Source organism: Amblyomma maculatum, chromosome 4 (genome assembly GCF_055883805.1).
Source record: "Amblyomma maculatum isolate TAMU_Amacu chromosome 4, ASM5588380v1, whole genome shotgun sequence".
In the NCBI taxonomy this organism is placed as follows: Eukaryota; Metazoa; Arthropoda; class Arachnida; order Ixodida; family Ixodidae; genus Amblyomma; species Amblyomma maculatum.
Genome location: NC_139347.1, coordinates 183,181,640 through 183,193,513, shown reverse-complemented (window position 1 = coordinate 183,193,513; position 11,874 = coordinate 183,181,640). Strand labels below are relative to the sequence as shown.

The 11,874-nt window shown below is 45.9% G+C and overlaps 1 protein-coding gene across 1 annotated transcript; it reads right to left on the bottom strand.

Annotated features, from left to right (window-relative positions):
• Window positions 1-2,976: 2,976 nt before the first annotated feature.
• Window positions 2,977-4,425, bottom strand: LOC146193792 (uncharacterized). Its single transcript, XM_084600607.1, has one exon. It carries the CDS (start codon window positions 4,423-4,425, stop codon window positions 2,977-2,979), a length of 1,449 nt encoding a protein of 482 aa, XP_084456733.1.
• Window positions 4,426-11,874: the final 7,449 nt, after the last annotated feature.

Genomic DNA, 11,874 nt, shown 5'->3' with positions numbered 1-11,874 from the left:
TTCCCATCATAACTACCTTTGGTCACATATTCCGCCCATATAGACATGTCGGACTCCTTCCATGGTAATGCCTCTCTTTCTCCTACGTGGTTACCACACTACTAGTACTGCGCTGCAACTTAAATCAAAGACCACGCAGTGAGCTCTGCAAAGAAAATCACAACTAACCATAGGGGACAAAAGAACATAGTCGGTCAGGGAACAAATGCTACTCGCAAGAAAAGATGATTGAAGCAAACCGAGAATAAATAACCACGCTCAATGCATGCTTGTGCGGTTACTCAATCTCTATTTCATTCAATAAACTTCAGGTCCAGATCTTTCACTCTGGTAAATTCAAAAACGATACCGTACCAACTTTCAAAAATCTGCCTTATTCTGCAACAAAACACGAGTTAAGGACATTTCAGTCGAAATCAAGAAGAAATGGGCATGAGCAAGGCAGTTAGTTAATGAGAAGGCAAGACGGCCAATGGTAATTAGGGGATGGGTAACGGGCTGGATCTTAAGAGAAGGAAAGCGTAGCAGGGGGCAGCAGAAAGTTAGGTAGAAGGATGAGGTTAAGAAGTTTGCGTAGGTAATGGGGTCGCAGCTGGCACCGTCCAGAGTTAAGTGGATAAATACGGGAGAGGCCTTCGCCCTTCAGTGGGTGTAATCTGGGGTGTGATGACTTCGCTGCTAGAACTAAGGAATGGGCCCAAAACCGCTGTTCATGTGAAATGATATGCAAGAAAAGAATCTCACCAGCAGCCATTAACTCTCCAAACACGGAGTCGCTGGTTCCAGTAGGTAGTGAATGTCAATTCGTCACCAAAGATGACGTGTTGACAGTCCTCAGCGCTCCATGTTTCGTGCCGATGCGCAAATTACAGACGCTTCCCGCGATGTTCGCTGGTCAAAAATGGCTCTCTCGCAGCCACGCGGCTTTTAAGACCCGCAGCGTTGTCTCTTTCGGATGGACGAAAGGCTTAGGCGAAGGCCAAGTTCTTCGTTGATTTTCTTCGCTGTCGTGAATGGATCGTTGACGGCGGCAGCTATTAGCAGAGCGTCTTCCTCCTGAGTTATTCCTCTAGGTCTCCTTTGATGCGAGGCATATTCTAAGCGGTTCTCGCGGTGAAGCACTCGAAGAATGCGGTTGACTGTCTTTTGAGGACGGTTCACCTGCCGGTATATCGCTCGCTGGGACATAAAACAATTTCTTGGCGCTCCTCTGGCGTAATTCGTCGTGGCATTTTTCTTGCGACAAGTGGTCTGGGATAGCACCTATCATTGCAGCAGATATATATATCCCTTATGAAAAAATGTTTTGCGGAAATTTATTGGTGAACAAAGGCGATATGACGGGATGATGCTGCATTGATATATTTTTTCCAACTTCAAAGTCATTAATGTCAAGAAGTGCCAAGCACTGGCTTTACCAAATCATTCCCATAAATTTTGTTATCGCCCACCAAGATACGAGGTAACCAAGTACAAACTTTATCGCAACTAATGGAAAGCTTAGAATAGAGAGAAATGGTGATGAGTTTGTCGCGCGGGTGATGGTAGTTGTATGGAACAGCGAAATAGGGAGAGAAGAGTATGACAGCATGACTTTTCCTGTTCCAAAACCGGGCCGCCAGGTGCCTGGAGTGCTAGGCTGGTCGATGCTCGCGCGGTGACCTTCAAATCGCTCTCGACTGTACGTCCTGCTACCACCAGACCCTCACCGATCCCTCCTGCACCCTTTACCACCACCCCACTGCCACCCTCACTCAAATCCTGTTCTAATGTCCGGCGAATCCTCACCGCGATGTCTGGACACCTCACCACCTGTGAAAATTGGGAGACCCTGGTACGCTCCGAGAAACTGGTTCGGCAGAAGATCGCCACAGATTGGGCTGCCGACGTCATGAACCATAGGAACATGAATGTTTTAGTGTAGTGGGGCCCGTGCAGGGACCCAGGGGCAAGCTTGCCCAAAACTCATTTGTTGTAAAAAGTTATTACTACTACTATCCGGCCCACACTCTACTCCGCGTGAGGCTTTCAAGAATAGAAATATTTTCTCCTTGAATTCAACTTCAATAACATAGAATGGCTCTACACATCCATGCCAGAGCCCTTACAAACGGCTAGCCTGATCCTGTTCCAAAACAAGAAAAGCCACCAAGTGACCTAGGCAATTGCCAGCCTATGCCACTCAAACCAGCGCTTCGCAAGCTACTGGAGAAAAGCTACTGGAGAAAAAGCTACCCACTTGCTGTCGTGTTATCGCCAGGACCGTTTATTCCTCAAATGTTACTTGCCGCCTGCGATCAGCAGCACTGGCAAGGATTATATTACTGGTGTACTCAGTAACTTCACATATCCGCAGGTTTAGAACAAGCTTTAGGCGAAGCTGAAAAGAAATTTCTCTGTTTTTGCACTTATTTGAGAACTGCTCCCACTCGACCAATTTGACCGCGCACGAAGGAGGACAAATTAATGGGCTCGCAATACAATACGGTTACAATACGTTTTCGACAGGAAGAGTTGAAGAGCTTGACCCTCATGTGCGCATAACTATGGCAGGCCACTGGCTACGTTAAGTCGGAGTTATTGGCAGTCAGATACGCATGCTTACCTATACAAGAGCAAAATGCGAACGCACCTCTGAATTCACACTTCAGGCACCATCATCATTGAGAAGCCTCCGTATACAGTATCACATACCTGCACGTACACTTGCATGGCAGATAACCCTTGAGCGGTTGCTAAGAAATTTATCTCCGATGAGAGGCCGATGGCCGCTTTCCATTAAAGGCATTGATAATGCTTACTTACACTACGTGGAGTGCCTCTGAAGAGGCACAATAGTAATCCCTGTATGAAAAAATGGTAACATCCCCCACCAGCAAAGATCACAACAAAGACAATTTCTTCCCGTATACACCGCGCTCATTATTGAATGACGCTGACGGGTCTTTCGGTATGTGCATCGGTCACTGCGGGCTACTAGTCCGGAGTGAGCAGCCTCACGAGAAGACAGTGCAGCACAGTAGCCGTAACTGTAGACGACAGCGCGAACGCGGCCTGCTGCTGGGAAGCCATGCTCTGTGTGACCTTGGCGACCAGACTCCTGCGGAGCAGCTCGTCCGAAGGCTTAGCCCTGGGTACGCACTTGCCGGTACGCTCCTCCGTGTCCCCTAGGCAGGAGCAGTGGCTGAGCACGCAGCTGGCGCCCAGGTCAGCGCACTCGCGGTCCGAGTTGCATCGGGTCTTGAGGCCGGAGCTCTTGGGCAGGCAGTTACTCCAGGCGTCCCTTGCGTAGCCGTGGATGCAGGCGCACCAATGATGCACTGTGCACTCGCTTTTCGGTTCGACGCTCTCGCACTGCTCGTCGTAGAGGCACTCGGTCTCCAGGAAGGCCTCGACTCGGCAGGTAGTGTGCACCGACTGCAGTTTCACCGGATACTGGGTGTTGGCGCATGAGCAGCGGCTATTGACGCAGCGTGCATTCCTGGGAGCGCAGTCCTGGTCCACCTGGCAGTCATCGGTGACGCGCGCATGCACCACGCTCTGGGCCGTCTGCATCTCGTCGTCGAAGAGGTAGATGCACTTGAACACGTAGATCTCTTTGAATGTGGGCAGCTTGAGTACGTTGCGGATCAAGATGGAGGAAACCATGACCTTGACACCCTTGTAGTCGATCGTCTGGACCTTCGATTCGTCCACTTCGAGCAGCACGCGGTCGTTGAGCGTCCATGAGACCGAGGCGTGAGTGTTGTAGCCGACGAAGCACTCGAGCAGCAGAGTGTCGTTGTTCGAAAGCACGACGTGTGCGGGGCGTACCTTGACCTTTCCCAACTCCATCGGGTGGTTATCGCCGACCACTTTTTCAGCATTGCTGAGATTGAACATCTTGGTACCCAATGCTGCCGCCGCCGCGTCAGAGACTTGGCCGCTATCGGGCACGACGACGGGTCTGACAGCGGCGCTATCTCCGCTCTTAGCCCCCGCGATACTCCTGATGACTTCATCCAGGAAGCTGTCGTCCGCTATTTTCTGTACAATGGTAGACTCGACACCCTTGATGTCTATGTTGTCATCGTCTTCGTCTCTTATAATAAATGGCCTACCGGGCCTTTGGCGCAACGGTTTACTGCTACTTACTTCGGTTTCGTTGTGCTCAACCTGGGCGGAGGACTGGTTCTGGAGGACTGATGACGCGACGGGGAGCGAGGCATCGGCTTCCGGTTTGGGGAACGCCTTGACCTCATTCTCAACGGCGTCGAGCTTCCATCGGCTGGGGCTCCTGAACAAGGGCTGGGCGACTGGTGTATCGCCGTCGCGCCGAGGCTCGTGGTACCTCTGCATGTTGATGGGCTCGTTCATCAACGCTGCGGAAGACTGATGCGAGGTGATCAACACGATTACGAGGTTGGCCTGCAGTAAACGGTACATCGTCGTTGCAGCCGTGGACAATTTTCCGAATCGGCAGCTTACGCTTCCTTTTACGACAGTGTGATTCACATGAAGGACGTCAGGCACGGCGGCGGCAATAGAGAGGGTTAGCTCTGACAGGCGCTGTGTGGGGGCTAAGCGTGGATACGCTCTTGGTTGGCTGCGCGTGCTGCTGCAATTATTCTAATAATTATGTCATAATTCGCGCGACAGGCATTTTATTTGGTAACATGCCTAAATTTATCTTCTTCATTTGCCACAAAGTTTCCAGAAAAGGTTGGGCTAGCAGTACGTTTTAATGCACTGTCGCTTCGACCAATCTAGCCGACAAAGAGGACATGCAAATCTGGCCGCGCTTTATGTAACGCCTATTTTCGGGAAAAAAAAAGACGTTTGTGCTGAGAGCAGAATACCATGACAGAAAATATCCGATCCTGCTTTTTTTTATTTCCACTTCTTGGAAAATTCAAAAGAAACACAAAGCATTCACACGCAGTTTACCAACAACACTTCGTAGGCCTTGTTACACAAATTCTCTAAGCATTGTCAACGATTCCAGCTATTGAACCTATTCTGGTCTGCATGAATGCATTATGATTTCCTCCAAAAACCCCTGCACACACTCCCGAAAATACATGTGCGGGAAAATAGCCGATCCTCCTGTGTGGGTCATCATCATCATCAGCCTGATTATACCCACTGCAGGGCGAAGGCCTCTCCCATATTTCTCCACTTAACCCGGTTCTGTGTGGGTATGTGACATCAGTTTAGAGAACAACAGCATCATCATCAACATCATCACCAGCCTTGCCTTGAATGGACGGAATAACGTTATCAGAACCCAGCAAGGAATCAGAGGGTGATGAAGACTGGAGTCTTTACCGCCGTAATCTTCCTCCCCTTTCAGCAGGCTGGAATCCCTTGGGGTTCAGTAGTGTCCAGGGCCAGGTGGATGACTTTCTTTTTTACTTCTTCGTTCTGGCTGATCATTAATGCTTCCCAGAAACCCATATTCCTCTCTGGTTCGTTATAGCTAGGGCAAGTCCACGCCATGTGTGCCATGTCTGCAATTTCGTTACAATGTTTACAGCGTGGGTCCGGTATCGCTGGACATCATCTGCTTAGTACGAATGGATTGGGAAAAAACCTCGCCTGCCACTTTCTCCATATAACCTATTGCTTTCTGCTCAGATCTCTGCCTGCTCGAGGCAGTTTATTTCTATTCTGTAATTATTTAGAATATATTGATATGTGTTCAGCTCCTCGCTCGAAGGGGCTCTCTGCTCGACGAGACCAAAACTGGTATCCCGGTGTGTGAGGCCTCGTGCCAATACGTGAGCTGTGTCTTTTCCTTGCAGGCCCTCGTTGGCCGGAGCATCGATAACATTAATTAGATCCGCCGGTGGCGCTCCGGCAGCCAGAATTTTAACTATTTCAGAAGATACCCTGCCTGAGTTGTAGTTTCGGACAGCCGATTGGGAATCGGTTACAATCACACTTACATTCTGTTGAGTTAGGGCAAGTGCAATGGCCACTTCCTCAGCCGCTGTTGCGTCCCTCTGTTGAATGCTGCAGCACGAGACTCGGTCTCGTTCTTCCTCGTTGCTAGGGCTACTAAACCCGTTCTGCGTTCGCATTTCGCCGCGTCCGTCCCTATTTTCTAGTTGTTGTTTTTTTTGTTGTTGTTGTTTGTTTTTTGTAGAGCTTTTGCTTCGTCCTTTATTCTACCCTCATGGTGTACCGGGTGCACGTTCCTTGGGAGCGGTGGAATTCTTATTTATTTATTTATTTATTTATTTATTTATTTATTTATTTATTTATTTATTTATTTATTTATTTATTTATTTATTCATTTATTCATTTATTTATTTATTTATTTATTTATTTATTTATTTATTTATTTATTTATTTATTTATTTATTTATTTATTTATTTATTTATTTATTTATTTATTTATTTATTTATTTATTTATTGCATACTGCCAGCCTGAATGTCAGGCTTTAGGCAGGAGTGGGGGGTACAGAGGAAATAGATTCACGAGAATACATAGTACATTCAGTCTTGCGAATGACGACAACGAAAAAAAAAGGCATATCACTTGTACAGAGCAAAAAGCACGAAAAAAGTGAAGTGTAAACACCATGATATGACAATGTGAAACACCGCTATCTATCATGGAATGCACTCAGAAAAGAAGAGAACGTCGAACACTCAACCACATTTGCAGGTAGGTCGTTCCAAGTACGGATAGTTCTAGGAAAAAATGAGGCGTTGAACACATTTGTTCTGCACGAAAAATCGCCCACTTTCTTAGAACGAAAAGAACGGGTTTGTCGTTGGGTAACTGAATGAAAGTACGCATTTCTATCTATGCCAAGCTGGTTGTGGTAGATCAAATAAAACACTTTTAATCTTTCTTCGCATCGTCTTGCCTGCAGGGTTTCTAAATTAGCTGTTTGTAAAAGTGCTGTTGGGGATGTTTTCCAGCTATAACAATTGTATATGAACCTGACACATTTACGCTGGACATTTTCAAGTTTGGTGGCATTGATCTTTGTGTGCGGATCCCAAACAACTGCCGCATATTCTAAAACCGGTCTAATGAAAGATTTGTAGGCAAGAAGTCTGATTTCTGCTGGGGATTTAGCAAGGGTTCTCCTCAAATATCCAAGTTGCCTCATAGCTTTATTTACAGTGTACGTTATGTGGTCATTCCATTTTAAATCTGACGTGATTATAACTCCTAGATATTTGTAATTAGTTACCCGAGATAATGTGTTGTTATCGATGTTGTAGCAGAACTTAGCGGATTGACTTTTCGCGTCACAGTCATAGATACTGTTTTCTTGTAGTTTATGCACATTTGCCAAGTTTTGCACCAGACCTGAATTTTACTCAAGGACGTATTTAACAGTACCTGATCATTCTGGCTGTAAATGTCATGATAAAGTATACAATCATCGGCGAACAGGCGTATTTTAATCGATATGTCGGAAGCAATGTCGTTTATAAAAAGCAAAAAAAAGTAATGGTCCAAGGACGGAACCCTGAGGAACGCCGGACTCAACAGGCGCGGAATCCGAACTGATTCCGTCAATGGATACAGTCTGACGCCGGAATGAAAGATATGCCGCTAGCCTTGAGAGCAATGAATCATTTTTAAGGATAGGTTTCAATTTTAAAAGCAGTTTTTGATGGCAGACGCGATCAAATGCATTCTCAAAATCTAGAAATATTATGTCTACTTGACTACCCCTATCTAATGCTGCTGCGAGATCATGGACAGTTTCTATTAGTTGTGTTACCGTGAAATGTTTTCGGCGGAAGCCATGCTGTCGGCTATCAATAATGCCGTTCTGCTCAGCAAAAGTAGAAATGTGTGCAAATATAATGTGTTCAAATGTCTTTATACAAGTACATAGCAAGGAAATGGGCCTATATGATGAAACAAGAAGCCGGTCCTCTGCTTTCGGTATCGGAGTAATTTTTGCATGTTTCCAATCGCTTGGAAGTTCTGCGCGTGACAATGATTTTTCAAATATCAGACATAAGTACTTAGCGGACCATTCAGCGTAACAGAAAAGAAAGGAAGCAAGAATGCCGTCAATCCCCGGCGACTTTTTAACATCTAGATTGAGCAGAAGTGTTAGTACTCCTTCTTCACTGATAGCTGGAATATTTATCGGAGGAATTTCGGCAAAAGCGTTGAACTGCGGAGTAACGCCTTCATCCTTGGTAAAAACAGAACAGAAATAAAGGTTTGAGGCATCAGCTACTTCCCCTTGATCCGTTACGACATTATTCATCAACAGATTCGAGACTGATTGCTTCTTTGGCGACAAGTGACGGCAAAATTTTTTGCGGGGACTCGGTAAGAAACTGTTTTAGACGTACACTTTGATAATGGTCTTTGCTCTTTTTTATTGCATTCTTCAGAAACAGACGCAGTTCAGATAAGTGGTGTGCACCCGCAGGAGAAGGGCGCTGTAGATATTTCTTTCTTGCTTTTTTAACCTTTTGCCCTTCATGGGCTATTTCTTTTGTCTTCTAAGGTTTAGAAGTGCGTTTTATGACCTTTCTCTGGGGAATGAAGTGCTTTATGCAGTGCATAACTAGACCTTTGAAGAATAACCATAACACATCAACGGATATGCTACTACATTCATGTTTGGCAACAAAAGAAGAGAACGAATTGTCCAATGCATCAAGTACATCCACATCACTAGCGCGAGAAAAATTGAGTACAACCGTTTCCCTCTGTTTCAGCTTAAAAACATTCTTCAATTTCAAGGTAAGGGACACTATTTTGTGGTCAGAAATCCCTTCAAAAATATGCACACTTGGATTCATATGTATGACCTTGTCATTCACGAGAAATAAATCTAATGTCGACACACTTCCGCCGTGAACACGGGTAAGTAGTTTCACTAACTGCGTTAAATTGTGCATTAGAAGTACGTCAACAAAGAGTTCACCAGAATGAGAGCGCGCTTTTGGGAACTCATTAGCCCAATCGACATCCGGTACATTAAAGTCTCCTGTCAACAGAATGCTACAAGATTGGTTCCTATGTCTGCATAGAAATTCATTCAGGTTTTCAAAAAATGCAGGACAAGAGTTAGGAGGACGATAAAATCCACCAATTAGAAGATGGAAACCATCCAGTACAATCTTGACGATGACGCATTCCATTCCAATAGGGTCAGGTAGTCTGGACGCACTCAAGCACTCCTTAAAAAGTATGGCTACTCCGCCACCTCGGGAATCTCTGTCGTTACGGTAAATTCCGTAACCTGCTGGAGTGATTTCAGCATCGCTTATATCTGGAGCTAACCATGTTTCTGTAATTACTATTATTTGCGGGCTATGGACCATAACAATACTTTCCAGATCTGTTATCTTGTTAACTATACTGCGTGCATTCACATTGAGGCAACAAAATGTACTTTTAATGGAAGGTTCGGGTCATGGTGTCTTTTCAGACACGAGTGAAGTTTCAACGATAGGCACTATCTTCCTCTGGGCGCTGTCCCATTGAAACATTTTTTTGTCAATTCTAACTTTTTCGTAGATCAACTTTACCTTTCCTCCCTGCCTTCTAATATCAGCCGTGTTGTCCCATAAGCATTTTCTGATTTGCCTTGTGGCCGCCGAGAAGTCTTTGCTAACGGCTATATTCTTTTCCTTTTCTATCTTATAGCAGTTTTGAATCTTTTTCTCGGTGATCAATAAGTTTAAGAATTACTGGTCTTGGCTTCCCTACTTTCTTTTTCCTAGTCTGTGTATCCTTTCTACAGAAGATACCTGTACGCCGAGTGTTCTTTGAAACAAGTCATCCACCACATCTTCCATAAGTGATGAATACGTTTCATCGGTGCGCTCAGGAATGCCAAACACTATGAGGTTATTTCGCCTACTTCTGCCTTCGAAATCAACTAACTTTTTTTCCAGTGTTTTAATTGTATTTTCCATATCAGTGATCTTCATACCAACCTCCTTTACTATCGCTGCTGATTCTTCAACCTGTTTAATCTTTGCCTCGATTGTGTCTAGTATTTCCTTAATACTCTTTTGACCATCCAAAAGTTTCAGCAGTAGCTCCTGATTGTTTGGTCCGGGATTAACCTCGACATCACCACAAAGTATCAGCAATGAAAGCAGAATATCCTGTACGTATAGGTACACCGCACAAACACCATTGGGGCACGCCAGCAAGACCAGACAACGGTTGCTAGTTTTTATGGTGGAAGAATTATTACTGACCTGCACAAAAAGCAGGAAAGGGTTTGTCATGGCGTTGACCGGTGGCCCGCTGGATCCTTATATCTTCTGGGGTATCCTCCGTGAGTTTGAGCCTCGCCCGAGGTTCGAAGCCTAGCTTTTTTATTTCAGCCCCGACCGGCTACGTAGGAATCGTTGCTGTTGCGCTACTTTTATTGCCTCAATGAGCCCGTCTAGTGTGTTTGAAATCCTCATATTGAGAATGTTCTGGGTGGATGTGTGCGGAGGGAGACCCAGTTCGGGTTTGACATCTTTCCTGGTTAGAATTTTAATCTAGTTTTTTTTTCTCTGATTTTGCTAGCCGTAGGTATGTTGCCACGTAGGTGATCCTGCTGATTATGAATAAATGAATTAGTTTCAAGAGGTTCGTCTCTTTCATTTCCGCGTGTTCGTTTGCTATTCTCTTGACTAGCCTACACGTCTGGCCTACAGTCTATTCGAGTTTTTGTATCGTTCCAGTGGTCTTGCCGTTTGACTATATCAAATTTATATGAGGTACAGAAACAATAAAACACCAAAACCAAATGTGTTTTCTGCAATTAAACTTTAGTTGAGAGTCAGCGCTTGTTCCTGTTGTTTCTTCCTGTCGTTCCCGTTTGTTCGCGCTGTTTTTTTTTTTTTTTTTTTTGATGATGTATCACCAACTCGCCCGCTTAACTATCCTGTTGAGAAGGGTACTGCAGCACAGCCACCGAGCACGGCCCTTTCTTGCATTTCCACAGGATATAATCATATGTCGCCGGGTGCCTATACACTACAGCTTCACCGCTTGCAGATATATCGTGCTTAGCATATAAAAATGGCTAAGGAAGGATCTTCGGCTCATCTTGTAGTGATTTGTAATGCCATGAAAGAACGTAACACCAGCCCAACTCTCCTCTCGGAACGCCCACCCACCCCTTTCCCCTCCGGAAAAAAAACAGGCGACTCCCTTGCTCGGTTGACTCCACCGTCTCAGAGGACCTGGCTCTGACTGTTACGTTTGCAGAAAAGCAGAACGTGATCTTTTAAAAAGAAATTCAATGTGGTCGAGCGCAGTATGGGTCAGTTGGCGTGAGTGAGTGAGTCAGAAGACTTTACACCGACATGGACCTCAAGGAGGAGGAGGTCAACTTTATTAAAGAAGAGGTCGTAGGCGCGGGGTGGGTTGGCGTTCCCGTCCCCGCGGTGGGCTCCTCTTCTAGGCCGGACGCCAGGTGGCCGACCGACGATGTCGTTCGGCGACCTCTTCGGCTCGCTCCGTGACTCGGAGTTGAACCTCCGGGTCGGAGCTGAGCAGCGCGGCCCCCCACTGAGATTGGGTAGAGAGCTGCAGACTCTGTGATGGCTTGTCTTGATTACATGAGTATAGGATGTGTGGTGTGTCTGCCTTTTGATGTCCACAGAGAGAACAGACAGGGCTGAACTGCTCTGGGAACCATATGGAGTACATGTACGGATTAAAAAAAGTGTCTGTTTGAAGCTGGCGCCAGGTGACTTGTTGTGTTTTACTTAGAGATCGATGTGGTTCTGGGAAGATTTGTCTTTCTTTCTTGAAGTGGGTAGTAATTTCTTTGTAGGTTGTCATCCGCTCCCTAGCCGACCTGAGCTCAGGGCAGCGCACCTCCCGGTTAACTACGAATCCTCGGGCAAATTGGTGCGCTGCCTCGTTCCCAGGATGGTCCGAA